The sequence below is a fragment of the Condylostylus longicornis genome, unplaced genomic scaffold (genome assembly GCF_029603195.1).
Source record: "Condylostylus longicornis isolate FDR11 unplaced genomic scaffold, ASM2960319v2 ptg000072l, whole genome shotgun sequence".
Lineage (NCBI taxonomy): Eukaryota > Metazoa > Arthropoda > Insecta > Diptera > Dolichopodidae > Condylostylus > Condylostylus longicornis.
The window spans coordinates 5,209,483-5,230,266 of NW_026578040.1; the positions used below are offsets into that span (position 1 = coordinate 5,209,483).

Consider the following 20,784-nt stretch of genomic DNA (forward strand, 5'->3'; position numbering starts at 1 on the left):
AAATTTATACGTTCACACATACATACATTGTGTATTTACATTGTGGTATACCATTTTCAACTAGGTTCTCTAAATGGTTTCCCGTTTTAAAATAATGTTTATTTAATCTTTAATATATAGATTTTACAAACATTATATACCATAATAATACACAAACGTACACTTAGTATATGAACTATGAAAGGAAAAAATATCAAAAGAGAATCAAAAATAAATACAGAAGCTTATTATAGCACATATGTTCAACAAAAATTTAAAAAAAATGTACTTGTAAATTTCTTAATTCGCCTATTCTTCTTTTACATCTTTTAAGATGGAAAGCTGAAATTTCGTACCCAAGTGGTTTGCCTCTTTTGAAATTCTAGCCATGCATAGTTCTAATAACGCTGGTTTTTGATTACTAATTGTGTGAAAATTATAAACAGTTTTTTAAACTCCGCAAATGCAGAAGACTTTCTTTTCCTTTTTTTTTCGTTCCTCTTTTAAATGTGTATGTTCAGGAAGCATCACATATGGACTATTTGTATAGAAGTTAAATAATTGTCTGTTTTCTCTAAACAAAATTTACAAAATATCATGCCTCAAAATTAGGAAAATTTCAATTTTTGAATACTAATTTTTAGGTTTTCTAAATTTCAAAAGCAAAACACTTTAAAATTTTTAGTTTTCTTCTGCTTATTCGCTATGTTAATGCTTCTTCTCCTGGCTATGCTTCTTCCTCCTGAATGTACGCAACAATTAGTTAGTACGCAATATTTAGTTAGGAAATGTGCTATTATACAAATCATTGTTTTGATGTAAATTTATAAATTTATTTCATACGTACTTACTTTACAAAATGTTTGTGTGCAGAAATGATATACGATTTTGCGAATATAAACGATTGAAATTATAATTAATATATTCATATACTTATATCCATATATCTATATATACGCAAAAATAAATATAATATGATATAAATACGGGATTCCCGACATAAGATTATTTAAACATTCAAAGGATTTTCATATAAAAAGATTGCAATTTCAACTTAAAAAAAAAATAATTATAAAAATTAATATAAGAAGAAATTCATTCGTGTATTAAGTGCAATAATAAGTGCAAAGGATTTTTAAAAAATGAAATATTTAGCACTCATCTTTGTTATATCAATTTCAGTACAAATTATAAATTGTGCTGAAATTGATTTAAATGATTATAACAGCTTGAATTTATGTAAATAATAATTAATTAAAATTAAGTAAAAGAAAGTATTAACTTTAAATCAATAATTTCACTTTTAGCTGATCCATGTGATGTTAAAGGTTCTAATTTTAATGAATGTATCAGAAATTATTTGCAGAAACTTTGGCATACAATTGCGGTATTATGCACAAAAATTATTATTAAATAGATTTTTTTTTAAATTTTACAATATTCTTTGGTGGAATTGTTTACGGAACGCTTAATTTAAAATTTAATTATTATAATCGAATGGTTTGGAAAACTTGGAAATTCAAATCTTTGATATATGAACAGTATAAACAATATAATTATCAAAAACATATATACAATTCCACTTTTTTTTGGAATTTTATAATTAATTTGAATTAAAATTAAATTTTTCTAATTAAATAATTTTTAATATAATTTTCATTTTAATTTCTTTTTTTTATTTCAGAATCCATATGGAATTGAAAAATTACATTTACCACCATTAGATCCATTTGTACTAAATGAAAGAAAATGGCCATTTAGAAATGATTTATTTGATTTTGTATTTTATACAAATAATTTGAAAATAATTAATATGAATCAAACAACAATACATAAAAGTAAAATGAAGTTTTTCGATACAAATAAATTTTCATTGGAATTAGATATGTCAGATCCAGAAGTTATAATTGATTCTGATTTTAAATTAAATTTAATAATGAGTGATTTAAAGATAAAACATAAAGGACGTTTTAATTTAAAAGTAAGTCAAATTCATAATTACGTTAAAGTTACTGGTACTCTTGATAAACGAAATGGTTATCATTATTTAAGACCGAAAACAGTTAATTTTAAAGCAAATATAAAAGATTTTAAATTTGTGGTGAAAAGTGATGAATCAAATGAATCAAATGCAATATTAGGTGAGTAATTTATTAAGAAAAAAATATTATGTTTTTTTTTTAATTTATAAATTAAAATAATATTTATTATAATTTTTATTTTCTTCTTTTACAGATAATTTAATTTCAAATCTTTTTACAAATAATTTAAAAGAAATTTATAAAAGTTTTGTAGTTGAAACAAGACCATTGTGGGAACCAATTATTTTAGATATATCAGGAAATTTCTTTAAGAATTTCCCCGGTGAATTAATGTGCACCAATTTGGATTAAATATTCTTAATAAAAGTTATTATTTTTTTTTATAAAATATTGATGTTAATAATTTTAATAAATAATATGTGTGAAAATATACAATATTGAGTTTCAATAAATGTTACACCTATAGATTTTCGAATACAATTACTTAGAATCTTGAGGTTTTTGTTTAAAAAATAAGATATTCTTAAATACAAGAGTCAATTAACATGAAAATTATTATAAATTCTCAAAATATATTGAAATAAAAAATATTTTCTCAAATTATTGATAATTTATTAAAATTAAATTTTGCATTTGCATGGGGGGTACACAAATCTATTCTAAAGTTCTTAAACATTAATTACTTGTAAAATCTAAATTTGACTATAAAAAAAATATAAATGTTTTTGTTTGTTTGAATGTTTTTGCGAATGAGTATTAATAATTAAAACTTGTTTTTGTTTAAATTTTGAATTTTTAATTTTTTGTCAGATACTCGTAAGTAAATTTTTAATTTGACTTGACTTGTGAATTAAAATTTTAGAATAAGATGTACAGAAAATGTATACAGAACAAACTTCAAATGCAATATTTTTAACACTCTCTATAAAATAGAAATAGATGTAACATACATATACATACACAGATATATGAAAATAGATCTGCATGGTATTGTGATGGTACATATACAATTTTATAGTATAACTCACAAGAATATTGTTTGAAGTAAGTATATGTATGAGTAATAATTAGCATAATTGAGGTGAATTATACACATATTAAATTTCTGTCAAATCAAAATAAAGAGAGAAAAAATTGAGTTGACCGTGTCAACTCTATGATATCCTTACGAATTTGTTATCCTATGTGCGTATAAATATACCATAGCTGACTATGAGACAGACTATGAGCTTAAGTTGCGATATTACTTATGCAGATACCAGAAGGAGCCAAGCAATTTCAACGAATTTTATCAAAAACATTGGCCCTACTAATATATTCGTTTGTGTGACATTTCAATATAACAGCTTTTATAATTTCTGAGATATAGCTAAATAAATTTTGAAGTTGTATGGCAGCTATCCGAATCAGTATCCCGATCATGTCCACTTTAAATAGGATTCTAGCACTTACTACAATAAATTATTTGTGAAAATTTAGTGAACTTAGCTCAATTAGTTTTTGAGTTATCGTTGGGACGGACGGACGGGCTGACAGACAAAGCTAAATCGATTCAGAATTCGACGCTGATCAAAAACATACACTTTAGTCTTTATCTCTGATCATTACTTCTTATCGTCACAAACGGTAAGGCAAATTCAGTATACCCTTCGAACATACGTTTGTACGAGTATAAAAATTGGATGGCTCCAAAAATTTGGCACAATTTGAAAGTAATAGCCATTTAAATAACTTTTAAGAACGTCTCTCAAACAGGAAAGATATTGTACTATTAAAAAAAAATCTCTCTTCTTGTTTATGTGAAAATACAGGTATATGCCAAAATAGAAAGGTTTTAATTCCCTCATATATTTTCCAAGTATTCAATTATAAAAGTGACTTATCTATATAATTTCTAGCTAGACGGTTAGTATATCACATACGAGTATTAAATTAATTAGTTAAAACAATTTAATAAGTAAAGTAGCTAAATATGCAGAGCTACTCGTGAATTTACCCCCCTTTTTCATAAATAAAAATGGATGCTAAAAAAACTGTTCTTGTATTTGAGACTTGTATGTAAGCATATAATTCTATTAAAATTTTATGATAATATGAGAATATACGCTTCAAATATTAAATTTAATTTATTCAAACAAAAATATCATATGATTATTCAAAACTAAAACGGAATAACTATTTATAAATTCTAAATATTATTTTAATTGTTGGATATAATAGTTAATACACATATACATATGTATATGTAATGTAAATAAACCTACAAGACATCAGAATCACTTCGATTAGAGTTCGGAGTTAGGTCAATTTAAAATTTATTAAAAATTAATTGGGTTAAAATTTGATTTTAAAATTTTTTGATATTAAAATTTTTATATTTTTTCACTATGTATAAATTTTATTAATGTGATACAAATTGCAAAAGAATATAATTTTAATAACTTAAAATTTTTGTAATTTAATATTATTATTTAAATTTTGTAGAAGTAGAAGTGAACGACTTTTTAATGTTTTAATCGTCAATTTTGGTAGTGACCTAAGAGAATTTGCAAATCTAAAGTTCTTTTTTTGTCCCAATATAATAAAAATTTTAATAGTTCAACAAATTTAACACAATGTTGTTTTAGAAAAAAATAAATTTATATTATACCTATATGGATTTATTCGCGACTCTAGGTTCACGTAGTACCGAGATTCGTTAGGGACCTAGGAATAGTTCCTATGTAACGGTATGGCGAATCAAAAAAGATGAGGTGTGAGGGCCACGAGAGCCCCGGTCCCCACTTTGAAAAAAAAAATATGTACATGTATGTATATATCGAAACCTTATGGGGAAAATCCTCTATCCCATATATAAGAATTTTTAAATTATTTTGAAGAGTTTTTATGTAGATTGAAAATAATAATTTGTAGTTTGTTAATTTAAAAGAAAAATATTTTTTCACAATTATGTATATAAAAGTACAATTATTATAGTAATATGAATTGGGTATGAACTTCCTATTAATTGCAAAATATTTTTAATATTTTATTTTATTTTGAATAGAAGAATTTCTCCCATAAGATCTTTATATATCGGTAATTAACAACATTTATACTTCTGGAAATGTCGTAGACACATATTACTTTGAAAGTAAATAACACTTTAATTATTTAGATGTAAACAACAGTAAATTGAAAAATTTAATTTTATAAACCATAAGGTATGTTCGGAGTTGCATCTATACGACTCGTCAAAATACACATTGTATTTTCTTCTGAAATGCCGGGTGCAGGTTGACTGTGTGCTGAGTTCCCGGTCACAGCGGGATACGGGGTAATAAGATGGCAGATCGTCTTGCGATGGCTGGGTCGGGCGTTTTTAATGTGGAAGAGAAAACGTGTCTGGGGCTTATTTTTATTATGACCTATCCGTTGTGTCTCTCACGTTGCTTTGGTTGTTGGGTGTTGGTTTTGGCGCTTCCCGATGGGCCTTTTCTGTTGGCCTAGTGCATGGGCTTCGCGCGGGTGTACGAGTGGAGCCCCTCTCTCTTACTACTACTATTACTAAGCAGTGGAATTAAATAACACAATTATGCATCAAGATTTTTTAGTTTTCAAATGTAAAATTATACAATGTGTTTAAAAAAAAAGACACATTGTACAACTTTTATTTGATGATTCCGAAGAAATTCACAGTGTAGATGGCTGATGCAGAAAAATTTAACGAAAAGTTTCTAAATTCACTTTAGAAATTTTCACTATTATCCTTGACTTGTCAATCGACTAAAAATGTACAAACAAAGTATTAATGTTCAAAAATTCCCACAATTTAGAAGAAAACCAAAACAGAACTCGCTGTTAAAAAAATTATTTTATATAATATGTTTGTGTGTATATATAAAATTTTGATTGAAGACGCAATAAGCACAATATGCCTTAATTATGAACAAGACATTATATACCATCTACTAAAATATTTAAATTTTATAATATTAAATGTGATTTTTTTGAACTCTAGAAAAAATTATAATAAAAAATTGATTAATAATTTATTGACAGAAATATAAATATAATATTATTATATCATATACGTAGATACTTATATACAAATAAATAAATAAAAGAAGAATAATTATCAAGAAGCTTTTAATGTCTCGTTTCTAACAAGTTTTACAGAAAAAACAAATCATATATGTATGTAGGGTACCTTCATAAACAACAATAATATAAATACATGGACTGAAAAATCTTGTTGATCATTCTTAAAGGATATATTAGCGAAGAATTAACAGAAAAGAATTAATTAATTTTTAAAACAAAATTTTAAATTAAAGAACAGAATAAGTGCAAGAACAGAATAAATAAAAATTAAAAATGATTTTTCTAATATTTGCTTTAATTGCAACATTAACAATTCAAACAAATTGTGATGACTACGACATTGATCTACGTAAGATAAAATATTTTTAATTTAAAATTAAAAATTTCATTGTTTTTTGTTTATATAGCACCACCTTGTCCAGCCAATTCACAAATAAATCAATGTTTAAGAGGATATGCTCAATCATTTTGGGGCAAATATGCTGTAAATATTAAGAAATATTAAAAAAAACAACTTAATCTTATAGATTTTATTTTATAGAATGATTATGGTTCAAAAACACTTGGTATTCCACCATTAGATCCATATGTAATGCCACCAAGAAAATGGGCATTTAAAAATCAATTATTTGATTTTATAGTACAAACAGATAATTTAAAAATTTATAATATGAAAGAGACAACAATAAATAAAGTTAAATTTAAATATGATGATTCAAATCGGTTCTCATTTGAATTTGATCTATCAAATCCTGGTGTAATCGCAGAAGGTGATTTTAAAGTTAATTTGAGATTTAATGAATTGAAATTACGTCATAAAGGACATTTTATATTGAAAGGAAGAAAAATTCATAATTATGCAAGAACTACTGGTATTATTATAGATAATAATGGTGAACGTTATTTTAAAGCTGAGAAAGTTAATTTTAAACCAGAATTTAAAAATTTACATTTTGAAATACAAAGATCTAACGCAACAGAATCTGAATTATTAATTGGTATAATTTTTAATTTAAATAAATTAATTATAAAATGTAATTATAAAATTTCAATTTCAGATAATTTAATTATGGGATTATTTGAGAGACATTCATTAGATCTTTATAAAGAATTTATTTCTGTAACAAGACCGGTATGGGAACCAATTATTTTAGAAATGGTAAATAATTTCTGTGCAAATTTCCCAGTTAAGTTAGCAATTACTTTTTGAGAAAAAAAAATTTAAAACTGTTTTTCTTTTTAACTAGTTTTAAGTGAATTACAAAAAAAAAATAAACGTGTGATAATTTTTTCATTTTCAAAAATATTTGAATATTTTATTTGTATATTGCTTTTATAACTACAATATACGAGTATTATTAAAATCTTTTATAATTTCAAATAAAAAATTATTATAATTTACCACCAAAATTTTTTATATATACACAAACACACTGATATTATTATACATTTCTTGTAGTGAACTTATTCAGCTTGAAATTTTGAGCTTTACCTGTTATACATTTAAAATGACTAAATATAAAATTTGTTTCTTTAAATTTTACTATCTTTTATAACATTATCAAATGGTATATGTGTTAAAAATTGATTTGTTGCATTTAATAGCATTGGTTCCCAATCAGCTTTAGTTTCACGTATTATCGCTGGATATAAATTTCTCCAATATGAATTGATAAATTGTACAAAAACGTTATCTATAATATAGATATGAAAAATAAATAAATAAATTTATTAATTAAAATAAAAATTATAATTAAATATAAAATGACTTACTGAGTGATGGATCAGCTGGGAATATTCCTGTTACATTAAATCTTATATCTTCAATAATTGGATCTAATGAGAATTTTTTCAATTTTAAAAATCTCTGATTATTAAAACGTTCTATTGTACCAGTTAACTTCATATTATTTAGTACGTTTGCTTTAATAAAAAAAAAAATAATCGAAATTAATAATTGCTTTTACAAAATAATTATAAATAATAATATGAATAACTATTGAATTGTATATACTGCCATACAAAATTTTTAGAGTTCAATGTAAAATGCAATATGATTTTGGTGAGTTTGAAAAGATTTTCGTAACTTTTATCTAAATTATCCTAGAAAAATACGACGATATGAGAATTTACATCCACTTGATTATTATGTCTTATTAGTAGTACGTAGCAACACTGACATAATTCAAAATTTGAACTTTTAACAAAATCGAATTTAAAATTTCCAGAGTTAACATGCTTTTATCGTCTTAGCATTATTTTACAATGTTTTGTAAGCGACAATTTTCTAACTGTATAGAGAACGGAAGTTTTTGCACAAAAAAAAATATTTTAAATGCTTATGTCACTGTTGCAGCAAATGAACGATGTCATCTTATATTATGTCAAATATTTTCGAGTAGCAATGTAATACAAATGAAATTGTGAAGTTTTCCATTCTATTTGTAAAGGAAGTTTCAGTATTTAGACTAACAATGCTGATCTTTTTTGAGTTTGGACAATAAATTTCTGATTTAAAATTTAAAAACCATATTCTTGCATTATGGAACCTGAGATATCAACTATATTTCTAAATTAAAATTCCAATTTTATGGCGTGTACTTAAATATTGTAATGAATTTGAAATGAAGGTTTCATATTGAAATACAACATTAATAGTTGCAATGACAACAAGAATTATATAAATTTAAGCTAAAATTCCATTTTGAATTTTATGTATAATAAATTTTACAACATGAACTTAAAAGTTCCCCAATTGAATATGATATTTCGTAAGTGTAAAATTAAGTGTACAAAAATAAAAATGTTAAATAAAATAACAGATAAACCGAATTTGATAAAAATTTTGCATATGATTAGGCGAAACTTATAAAACTTAATAAAAGCTGAATAAAAAAGTTTTATAAGTTAATGACAAAAATGTTAGTAAGCAAATGAAATGTTTGCTAATATGAAAAATTTAATTTTCAGGCAAACAATTAAAATTTTTTTTCACCTTAAAGGCGATAATTATATAAAAAATACAAATATCCCAATGCTCTGGCTCTGTTTTGTATAAAATAATTATAATAACTTACATAAAGTCATATTAAATTTTCCTCTTGGACGAATTTTTAAATCATTAACACGAATTTTTGCTGAATAATTTCCAGACATTCGAATTTTTGGTAAATGTATCATCATATCAACTGACATTAAATCATTTTGAAATTTTGTACTAACATTAACAATTGTTGTACGTTTTAATCCATGAATTTGAACATTTTCAGTTGTTAATGTCATACGTATACCATTTTGTTGTGAATATAAATATTTTGTTTTTGGTAATGACCATGGTTCTAATGGTGGTATATTTAATGTTTCTGAGCCATCCTATATTAATATTAGAATATTTGAATTAATTTTTAAAACTAAAAATAAAATAATTTTTAAAATAATTTACAATATTCTTTTGGATTTGATCTTGAATTAAATTTTTAAGACAATCATCTAAATCAAGATCATTTCGATCACATGGTCTTCTAGATAATTCTAATGGAGGAGCTAAAATAATATAAATTAATATCCAAAATATTATTTTCTAATTTCTTTTAATTTCAATATTTTTTTTTTTTGTTAATTTCACATACTTAATTCAAAATTATCATCACTAATTGATAATTCTATATTAAAAATAATAATGAAAAATATTAAAATTGTTGTTGAATGCTTCATTATTACAATATTCTTTTAATTATAGTAAAACACGTTCAATTCTTATAAAAAACCAAAAAGGTACAATATTAAAAATCCTCCGTATAAGAGTCAATTTTTTAAATTTTTCTTTTTTCTCCGAATCCGATTAAGATTTAATTTTTAATAATCCACACAATTTATAACTATTTTGTAAATTGATATACGCTTGCATTATATATAGGTACACTTACGGATAAAATTGCAAAAAACCAATTTAAAATTTGAAAATATTAGAGTGGGGTTTGGCAAATAAGAAAAACCATTTTGAAAAAATCTAGAAGAATTTAAAAAAAATAAAAATCTTTGAAAGAATTATTTGAAGTAAACAGCCTTGATTCAAATATTAATAACGAATAATAACACTTTATACATATTCATTGGTTGCAATTTGTCAATAATTAATTTATATACACATATAAACACACAGACATACATCTAAACTATGGAAAACTTATTTCGAGAATCGATTCTTTAACATTTGGTGCATAAAAGTCAAAGTGCATTATGCTTTTTTTTTTTCTGAGCATATATGGATAGTAGGTTTTTCAAGTTCATACCAGTTGAAGTTCAACTCAGATTCTCTTAACGAGAGCTTAGCTGTATTTGTATTATGTTTATATGGTATTATTAAGAGTTTTAATACTTGTGGTTAAGCTTTTTTTTTAGAGATTAATTAGAACGCAAGATATTAATAAAAAGTGAATAAATAAGAAGAAAAATTTCATATACATATGTATATTTGTTTATGCACATATGCGAATACATTATGAAAAATAAGTTCAATGTTTTAAGGCTGCAGTTTATTGACATTTTATCATATCGAATTTAATTGTGCAAAAAGTTGTTTTAAATAATAAATACTATCTAAAAAAAAAATATAAGAAAATCTTGCAAAATTTAATAATTTTTTATTTTTTTTATAAATGGTGATTTATGCGAATAACACACTCTCTTTATTATAATTTGAAACTTTAACTTTTATGTTACAGAAACCTTGAACGAAATGGTGCACAGTTTTTAGTCCAGTTTTGAAATTTTATTTACAATGTATAGAACATAATTAAAAGTATATGTATGTATGTCATAATAATGAGTTTTTCACATTATGCAATGTATGGAAATAAAGTATTTTTAAAAATTTTCAAATTTTATATGGGATTCATATTAATTTTATTAATTGTTTTGCGCCGAATACGCTAATTTTGTCTATATATTTATAACTTACTTTTATGTAACAAATAATTTAGTTATTATATACAAATTCATTAATTTTCATTTCAAGTATAACAATAAAAACTCATTATAATCAAAATTTCACTAAAATTTCTAGCCTATATACTATAAATCATTCATTATTTTAATGAGTAACCAACTATGATTAAAACTCATTAAGTAACATTAAGTTTTGCATGCAATGTTAGTATTAGTGAAATTAATTCCAATATCAAATTAAAGTATTTTGAAATATTATGCAGGATAAATAGGAAAATGTAATAAGGTTATCTATAAAATTTAAATAATTCGAAAACAGTTTGTTATGGCTACTATTTAAGTTCGAAAAGTGTATTTAAAAAAAGTGCTAAGAAGTTGTTGATTTAAAAAGCTTTTAATTTAATTTTATAACAATTTACTTTTTGAAATATTTATAAAAGATTGACCTATTTATATGTTGTTGTGATTGTGTATTTCAAATAGAAGATAAAGCATCCGCTTAGAAAGTGGCAGGTCACTGGTTCGAATCCAGTTCGAGGAGAAAAAATTTGTTAATCTTTTTGCCTTTAACTCGTTCCTTTGATTACATCATCCATTTATACTGCAGTCATATGACGAAATTTCAGTTAACATTATTGGTGTAATAAGCACAATACTTATTAATTAAACAATTACACTGTTTAAAACATAAACTGTATTAGAAATTCAATATAAAAGATTGAAATTATTACTCGAATGAAAAACACATACATTTTTGTAAAGTATTTGACTTTCACAAAGCTAGATGAAAGCGTCACAAACATTCATTTCAAAAGAAAAACACAGTTAAATTTTTGCGTTGTTAAAAAGTGTACCGATTTAAGCTTTAAAACGTAAAATTTTAATAAAAATGAATTTGCGGGAGCTAATCGCATTCCAATTTGAATTTCCGATTTTAAGCTGGCGCATTAAAAGTATTATTTGTATTAGATTTTTATTGCGGATTCGCCTTCATCCTGTATTTCCTGGTGTAATTTTAAAAATTGCAAAATTTTCATTGCCCTGTTAAACTTTTTCGCTCCCCATACCGCGGCCTTTTACTCGGATTATTTTGAAACTTATTTATGTACATAACATTTACTAAAAATTTAGATTTTTGGTTAGTATAACTTCAGATTAATTAAATTCAATTTAAAATTATTAAAAAAATAGAGACTAAAGAAATAATTAATTACAAAATAAGCATAAATAAATGTGGTCTTTATATTTGGGTGGCTATATAATTTTTTTATAAATCTTGATTTCACGGTGGCATAACCATAAATGAGTGTTAATTTGATAAGTTTCTTACCTCTGAAGAATTACCATAGTTTTCTGAGTATGTACAAAATATGTATAAAATTGACAGAGGACATTCATTTAAGTTCTGTATTAAAACAAAAATGAAAATCCAAACATAAAAATCAAATCTCAAATATTTGTTTATGATTGCAAATATGAAATTTTTGGAATCTTACACATTTATTCATAAGAACATTCTATATCTATATTCTTTAAACGTAATTGTCGTTGACATGACAAAATGAGGCTACAAGAAAAATTCAATTTAACTAGAAATGACAATTTATATTCTCTTTTACTAACATGGAAACCCTGGCAAAAAGATTTTAGTTAACTCTTAAAAATTTTTAGAAACAAATTTTCTATTTTACGCCCTTACTTAAATTAATATTTCGACCAGTTCATAATTTTATATTATTTAGTAAACTAAATTTCAATTCAAATGTCTTTATTTTGAAAAATCGCTTCCTATAGCCCTTTATATTTGTACCCATACCATTTACCAATTTAATTTAAGAATCTTTTTAACCTAAAATTCTTATTAAATTTAATTCTTTAAAATTTGATTTTAATTGTAAAATAATGAAATTTTAAATAAAAAAATGAGATTTTACTCTCACTTTTACAAAAATGCTAAAAAAAATGTGAACATGAGGAGATTTAAGCAAATACAGAAATAATTTTCAAGAAATTTCAAGAAAAAAACTATAATATTATGGTTCGGTAAAGGTTTTTCCAAAATTCAATAGTCGGACTCCAAACTTAACAAAACTCTTTCAGATAAAACTCTATAGGTATTTGATAAAATCACATTGGACTTAACACATTGAGCCTAATAATTTTTATTGATGAATTTACTATGCCAAATCTGCGTTTATACCTAATCATTCACAAGATTACAAACTTATTGACACATACATACAAACACACATATTATAGAAATTTAATAATTCTTTAATAAACTTTTTTAATTTGTACTTTCTTTTGAAATTTTTTACACTTTATATAACACTAATTTTCTAATATAACAATTCAAATTATATGAAATTTTCATTTATTGAAAGACAATATATAAAAAAAATTTTACGATATACGATATTTTTGTTTTTGTTTTTACATTTGAAAGGTAATAATTTTTTCCACTACCTTTTTAAATGAGATGTTGAACACAATATGGTTGGTGCTATTGTATATTCTTGTGTGTGTATATATGGTAAAAAAGATTTAATATTAAATTGAATATAACATTTTTAAAAGCATATTATTAAAATCAATGAAACTTTGAATATAATTATGTGATTTCTGATTACGTGAACTTGCCATATATTTTAAAAAAGAATATTAATTATTAATTAATATTTTGTCCCTCGTTTTATTTCAATCAAAGAAATTCGCCTTATACAATTTTATTAATATATGTATATGAAAAATTGAATTTTTGAAAAATCATTCTTTCCGCTTACATTCGTAATATTTTAATGATTTTCTATTATAAAATTGAAATTTATTTAAGCCGGGTATTAGTTGAGAATCTTCAGTAGAAAGAGAATTATCATTCAATTTAGTAATAAAATTTAAAATATTTTTAATTCATAAATTAAATTAAAAAAAAAAAAATAGAAATGAAATATTTTAGTGTTGTCTTAAGTGTTTCTTTCAAAACCATAATATTTTTAACAGTAGTTCGTTCAGATGATGAACTTGGTAATAATATTTCTATATTGAAAATCCATAGAGATTTAAAATTACAGAAATTTTTTTTATTTTTCAAAGAACAGCTCTTGATTTTGCACCCTGTAATGAAAATAATTTAGATGAATGTTTTAAGGATATTATGCAAAATCAATTAATTGCAAATAAAGTAAGAATTTAATATAAAATTCTCATAATTTTACAAAATTTGAAGAGAAAAACGGTCATGTTGCATTTTATTTCTGAAGTTGGACTTAATTAGAATGAAACCGTTTTCCTCTCAAAGTTTATTTTAAAAATATTCCAATAACTTAATTAATATACTTACTTATATTTATTTATAGGATGGATCAGAAATATTAGGTATACCACCATTAGATCCATTAGAAATTCAAAAACAAAGAGTTGATTATAATGGTCAAAATGGTATTGAAGTTGGTATGTTACTTGAAAATGTTAAAATTCATGGATTATGTGAATCAAAAATAAAAAATGTTCAAACATCATTAGATGAAATTGGTTTAAATGTAACAAGTGATGTATATACACCAAAACTTCAAGTAACTGGAAATTATAAAGCAAATATTAAAATGAATGATTTGAAAATTCGTCCAAAAGGAGAATTTAATATAATAATTAGTAAGTATTTTTATAGAATAATTAGGGAATAATTTAAAACAGACATAAGTGTTAAATTCCCATGGATCATTTACATAAGAGCGGTGTATATAACAGTAATTCTTATAACATTATAATTAATTTAAAATATTTTAAATATTATATAGATGATGCTGATAATGTTCAAACAGTTATTTCGGAATTTGATATTTTAAATAATACAAAAATATTAAATATTAAAAATATAACAATGGATGCAAATGTTGGTCAAATAATATTTAATGCAACTGGAATATTTCCTGATCCAGCCTTAAGTAAGATATTTTTTTGAATTTTAAATTAAAAGACACACAATTAATTAAAATATACTACATTTTCTTTATTAAATCTTATAGATGAATTTGCAGTTCAATTAATAAATCGAAATTTACCGAATTTTTATAAATTAATAATACAAGAATCACAATTCATATGGGAACCTTTAATAATAAATGCATCAAATGATTTTTTAAAGAAAATTCCATTTCATAAAATTGTTGAAAGATTATAAATATGGCTAGACAAATAAGGCAATAATTATAATTAAAAATAAGAATGCTGTCAGGTTTTTCATATTCAATAAGTGTGATATTTATTATAAATATTAAAATTTAAACATTATACATATATATGTATATTATATAAGTTGAATTATTGTGAATTATCTGAAATGGTTGCTATCATTATTATTGTAAGATTAGTTGAGATTGAAATAAAAATTTTGTACAGAAATTTTTAACAATGCAAATTTTTAAATTTATTTAATTTTATATACACTTATAAACTAACAAAAAACCTAACATTATTAAAAATTTAAAAAGTTCCACTAAGCTAGACTTCAAAATGGCAGTAAAGCGGTTGGTATTGCTGTACAATTCAGCAATTACTCCTCATAAGATTGGTTTGAACTTTAAGTTCCGAATTAATTTGAATTTAAAATATATTTTAAATAGAATTCACATATTGCAATGCAACATTGAAATTCTATGTTCGCCCAAATGTATGCAATTTTTTTTTCTTATAGACAAAAACTGAAGTATCTGATATTTTAGTTTAATATAATATTTACTTATGTACACTTACTTACTCATACTTAGAACATATAATATTTATGTGTGTCACTGTCAATCAATAAAACGGTATTTAAAAATATTTAATTATAAGTGAATCTCTTTATTTATGCAACACACATGCACACATGCTCATATTTTAATTATTATTTATTACAAAATTAAATATATATGTAAGTAAATTTTTCAATTATTTTCACATTTAATGAATATTAAATGAATTTTTAATATAAAAAAATATATTACTTATTAAAAAAAAAAATAAAAATTTATTCAGTGCAAGTGCATAGAAAGTTCTTTAAGTTGAATGCAAACTTAATTTTCTCCCATTTTTTATACCCTGCACTTCGTGAAGGGTATATTAACTTTGGTATGGAGTTTGTAACTACTTGAAGGAGTCATCTGCGGTATGGACATATATATATATTCTTGCTCAGCGTAAAATTCTGCGTCGATTTAGACATGTCCGTCTGTCCGTCCGTCCGTCCGTCCGTCCGTCCGTCCGTCCGTCCGTCCGTCCGTCCGATCGCACGATAACTCAAAAACGAATAATGCAATCGACACCAAACTTTCACAAGTTTTTTCTTTTGTGCCAAGGACGAGCCCTATTGTTATTGGACTTATTCGGACAACGGGTTCGGGTAGCTGCCATACAACTCCAAGAATTTATTTCAAATATTTCAAAAACTAATAAAGGTATAAATACTAAATTTTGTATACATGTGTCCAATTATATTCTACATATGCTCTAAAAATTATAATGGGATAGCTGCACCGGTTCGGGTGGCTGCCATACAACTCCAACAGCAAATTTTTTATATTTGGAAAACTAATAAAGTCAGATTCATGAAACTTGGCAGTCATGTGTCCAATTATAGGTCAAATATATTTCTGAAGTTTTAGAAAAATTGCTTGACAGGTTCGGGTACCTGCCATACAACTCCAGAAGCTAATTTTAAATATTTGGAAAAGTAATATAGTCAGATACATGAAACTTGGCAGTTGTGTGTCGAGTTATAGGCCAGATATATTTCTGAAGTTTTGGTTAAATTGCTTTACAGGTTCGAGTAGCTCTCATACAAGTCTAAAAGCTTATTTTAAATATTTGGAAAAATAATAAAGTCAGATTCATGAGCTTTTGCAGTCGTGTGTCCAATTATCTGTCAGACATATTTCTGAAGTTTTGATGGAATTGCTTGACAGGATCGGGTACTTGCCATACAGCTCCAAAAGCTTATTTTAAATATTTGGAAAAATAATAAAGTCAGATTCATGAAACTTGGCAGTTGTGTGTCGAGTTATAGGTCAGATATATTTGTGAAGTTTTGATAGAATTGCTTGACAGGTTCAGATACGTGCCATACAACTCCAAAAGCTAATTTTAAATATTTGGAAAAATTATAAAGTCAGATTCATGAAACTTGGTAGTCGGATGTCCAATTATAGGTCAGACATATCCGTCAAGTTTCTATAAACTGATTTCACAGGTTCGAGTAATTGCTATACAACAACGAAAGGTGCAGGGTATAATTCAATCGGTTTATACCGACTGAAACGTTTTTACTTGTTTTAATATATTCTTTACACCATTAAAAGCTTGATTTCAAAAGCCGGTTAATAAATCATGATAAATCGTATATTAATTATAATGATTGTATAAGTAAAAGCTATTTATAAATCTACTCATTTATATACTATAATGGTTTTTATATCAATAATAAAAATTACTTTTAACCAAATGTAGATATACACTGGTTCAAGTTATCTTTCAATTGTACATGCAATTATTCAATTCAATTCGCTAAACATATATGTTCACCCTTCCCTAGCAAAATAACTATGAATATTTAATCAGAAATTACTGTTTATCACATATGTAACGCGTATTTAAAATTAAAATATTCAAAATTCTTCAGTTAACTTAAATTTTTTATCATTCACATTTTAGTCGTCATTTTAATAACATTAAGAAAAATTTAAAAAAAAATTTTCCGCTAAAAAAATTAAATTAATATTTTACAAGAGTGCTTTGGATCTATTTAAAGAAAATATAATTAAATCGTGAAATAAATAAATTATAATTATTTTTGAATGATCATCGGAATCATGTCATCTAATAGAACATTTCTTATAGTTTCTTTAATATTTGCTATTTTAAGTATAGTTGGATGTGATAGTGAAACTGATGAAATTTGTAAGTGAAATATTTTAAGACTTCAATGACAAAATTGAATAAAAATTTTTATTTTAGCATTTAATTTCAAACCATGTGAAGAAAATAATTTAGATGAATGTTTTAGAAATATTATGGAACTTTCATTATTAGAATATAAGGTAAAAACAAATAATTCCTCAATTAAATTCGAATACATTTTGAATATTTGAAAATATTAATTTGCTTACTAGAATGGAAATGAAGCACTTGGTATACCACCACTTGAACCATTAGAAGTATCAAAACAAAAAGGTAATTATTCTGGTGTAAATGGTATTGAAGTTTCAATCGTTGTTGAAAATACTAAAATTTATGGTTTAACTGATGTTAAAATTGAAAAAATGCGTACATCAATTAATGAAAAAGGATTAAGAGCTGTTATGGAAGTATATTTACCAAGAGTTGAGGCAACTGGAAATTATAAAGCAAATATAAAATTAAATGATTTTAAAATTCGTCCAAAAGGAATATTTAATGTTATTATTAGTAAGTAATATTGATGAAAATCAATTTAATTTCACTTTGAAAATATTTGAAGCAATTATTTGCAAATATTTATTTAAAAAAAAAATATTTAAATAAATTTGAAATAAAAGTGTGAATTGAATTTATTTTGCAAATTTTCAATTTCTGTTTGTACACTTACTTTCATTCATATTTTCTAAAGCTATTTTTAAATTTTATTTCAAATATTTTGCTATATTAGCTTTCTACTATATTTGTAGTTAAACTTGATGAACTTGAAAATATTTATAATTTTTTTTCGCAGGTGATTCTCATAATATTAATAAAGTTACAGCTGAATTCGAGAATATTGATGGTAAAAAATTTTTAAATATTAAAAATGTTACAATTGATCCAACAATTGGTGAAATAAAATTCAATGCGACTGGAATTTTTGATGATCCTGCATTAAGTGAGTATTTTCAATTATTTGTTTTTAAAATTTTTGAATTTATATTTAATTAAATTCGATTAATTTTTTTGTGTTTAGATGAAGTTGCAGTACAATTAGCAAATCGTTATTTACCAAATTTTTATAAATTAATTATACAAGAATCACAATTTGTATGGGAACCATTAATTGTAGCAGCATCAAATAATTTCTTTAAAAGAGTTTCATTTGATAAATTTTTTATATCAGAATCGAAAAATTAATTCGCGACATTAATTGTACAAATAACAAAAACTATTGTGATATTGTAACTAATATATGAATATATATAATTTCGGCAAAATATATTATTAAATTCAAAATAAATGAATTTGTTTACATAATATAAGTAAAGTATATAATATAATGCTTTTCTTATTGAACTTTGTTAATGAAATTAAACTATATAAAGAAAAAAGTTTAAATCAAGAGGCAAACGAAAAAAAAAGTTGAAAACAGAAAAGCAAGTGCAACAGGTTTAAAATTTTAAATTTAAAAGAAAAACAAAAACACTGCAATAAAACCATAATTGAAAACTTAAATTGCAACATTATTCAATTCCAAAATTATTTATTAAATTGAATTGAATTTTTGAAGGTTCTTCAAGAACAACTTATTTATTGCATGTGTGCTCATTGATTATGTTCGTATTTTAATCATTAAAAATATTCAAAACAACTACTTTTCATATGTAACAAATCGCCCATTTCTTATATGATCAATTCAAAACCAGGGTTGAATAAACTACGAAATATTGGTATACGCTTTCAGAATATCTTTAATATACAACAAAATCTTATTTACCGTGACTTCAACAATGCGCTTATAACGTAAACTTTACAAAGTATCACATTCCAAAAAGTTAAGTAAAAACTCTTGACATTGTACACTTTTCTTAAATGCGTTCTGTACATAGTGGGTATCGGAAAAATCGAGTACGCTTGTCTTATACATATCATATAAATGTTGCCAGAAATAACCAATTAAATAAACTAGCATATATTTTCATATTAAGTTCAAGTAATTAAGTTTTTTTTCGAAAATGCTATGTTTTTAATGATGTGGTACTATCTGGTAAAAATCAACATTTGCACAGAACTTTAAATTGAAATCTTCAGGCAAGTATGTATTAATATTGTAAAAATTGTATTCCAAAATGTATCAAAAGTTTAGCAGTTTTTTACAATGTAAAGGTATTGAAAGCTCTGACACGGTAGTACAATCGTATTAATACTGTATTTAAACTTTTTATAAAGCATTATTGAAGTCACGGACTTTGTATATCACATAAAATATAAGAGAAATTACTATACTCTCATCAGATTTTCTGTCTGATATTTTAAAACTAAATTGGCGGCAATTATTTTTTTTTTGTGGTACAGTTTGGATCAGTGATGTTGGAATTTGATGATGGAAGCCAATCATGATGTTGGAGATAAATTTCACAGCAAAATCATTAAATTTTGACGTAAAGTTTGAGCACCATCAGATAATTTCAGTCTGATATGGAAACAGTCACATCAAACTTTATTTTATACGATTTAATCTTAGATTTTGTCATATAATGTAAACAGTACCTTAGAATAAATTTTCAAGTTCTAAATTCCAATTAAAAAAAAAACAATAAAATTGCTCCGCAAACAAACAAAAAATAAAAAATACTCAATTGAAATCTTGTTATAATTCAAAATTTAGCGATTTTGACTTCCTTTAATAAAAAACTTTAAGATAAATCACAAACAACTCCAAAAATTTAAAATTTTTCGTCTATAAACCAACATATGAAATTATGACTCACAGTTTTTGAAAATTTCAAGTTTTTCAAACGCATTTTTATTGCAATTT

General features: G+C 24.1%; 4 protein-coding genes across 4 annotated transcripts; 3 read left to right on the forward strand and 1 right to left on the reverse strand.

Annotated features, from left to right (window-relative positions):
- The first annotated feature begins 1,108 nt into the window (after window positions 1-1,108).
- LOC129612383 (uncharacterized) lies at window positions 1,109-2,436 on the forward strand. Its single transcript, XM_055525942.1, has 4 exons — window positions 1,109-1,218; window positions 1,287-1,366; window positions 1,664-2,120; window positions 2,215-2,436. The coding sequence occupies exons 1-4, from the start codon at window positions 1,122-1,124 to the stop codon at window positions 2,370-2,372; spliced, it is 792 nt and encodes a 263-aa protein (XP_055381917.1). The 5' UTR covers window positions 1,109-1,121; the 3' UTR covers window positions 2,373-2,436.
- A 5,080-nt stretch (window positions 2,437-7,516) lies between these two features.
- Window positions 7,517-9,886, reverse strand: LOC129612488 (uncharacterized). The gene is made up of 5 exons (XM_055526106.1): window positions 9,734-9,886; window positions 9,547-9,647; window positions 9,182-9,476; window positions 7,878-8,027; window positions 7,517-7,798 (listed from the first exon to the last, which is right to left on the reverse strand). Exons 1-5 carry the CDS (start codon window positions 9,816-9,818, stop codon window positions 7,638-7,640), a joined length of 792 nt encoding a protein of 263 aa, XP_055382081.1. The 5' UTR covers window positions 9,819-9,886; the 3' UTR covers window positions 7,517-7,637.
- Window positions 9,887-13,931: 4,045 nt separating this feature from the next.
- LOC129612487 (uncharacterized) lies at window positions 13,932-15,183 on the forward strand (the record flags this gene model as incomplete). The annotated part of the gene is made up of 5 exons (XM_055526105.1): window positions 13,932-14,075; window positions 14,150-14,232; window positions 14,408-14,702; window positions 14,849-14,995; window positions 15,077-15,183. Coding segments are annotated over exons 1-5 (714 nt in total), but the record flags the coding sequence as incomplete, so codon positions are not given.
- Window positions 15,184-17,736: 2,553 nt separating this feature from the next.
- On the forward strand, window positions 17,737-19,215 carry LOC129612483 (uncharacterized). Its single transcript, XM_055526099.1, has 5 exons — window positions 17,737-17,984; window positions 18,042-18,124; window positions 18,197-18,491; window positions 18,775-18,921; window positions 19,000-19,215. Exons 1-5 carry the CDS (start codon window positions 17,882-17,884, stop codon window positions 19,161-19,163), a joined length of 792 nt encoding a protein of 263 aa, XP_055382074.1. The 5' UTR covers window positions 17,737-17,881; the 3' UTR covers window positions 19,164-19,215.
- Window positions 19,216-20,784: the final 1,569 nt, after the last annotated feature.

Coding starts and splice junctions, on each gene's coding strand:
- LOC129612383 (XM_055525942.1), top strand. CDS start 1,122: ATGAAATATTTAGCACTCATCTTTGTTATATCAATTTCAGTACAAATT. Junction 1,219..1,286: donor TTATAACAGCTTGAATTTAT/GTAAATAATAAT, acceptor TTTCACTTTTAG/CTGATCCATGTGATGTTAAA. Junction 2,121..2,214: donor TGAATCAAATGCAATATTAG/GTGAGTAATTTA, acceptor CTTCTTTTACAG/ATAATTTAATTTCAAATCTT.
- LOC129612488 (XM_055526106.1), bottom strand. CDS start 9,818: ATGAAGCATTCAACAACAATTTTAATATTTTTCATTATTATTTTTAAT. Junction 9,648..9,733: donor TGATGATAATTTTGAATTAA/GTATGTGAAATT, acceptor ATATTATTTTAG/CTCCTCCATTAGAATTATCT. Junction 8,028..9,181: donor AAAATTTAATATGACTTTAT/GTAAGTTATTAT, acceptor TTTTTATTAAAG/CAAACGTACTAAATAATATG.
- LOC129612483 (XM_055526099.1), top strand. CDS start 17,882: ATGATCATCGGAATCATGTCATCTAATAGAACATTTCTTATAGTTTCT. Junction 18,125..18,196: donor TTTCATTATTAGAATATAAG/GTAAAAACAAAT, acceptor TTTGCTTACTAG/AATGGAAATGAAGCACTTGG. Junction 18,492..18,774: donor AATATTTAATGTTATTATTA/GTAAGTAATATT, acceptor TTTTTTTCGCAG/GTGATTCTCATAATATTAAT.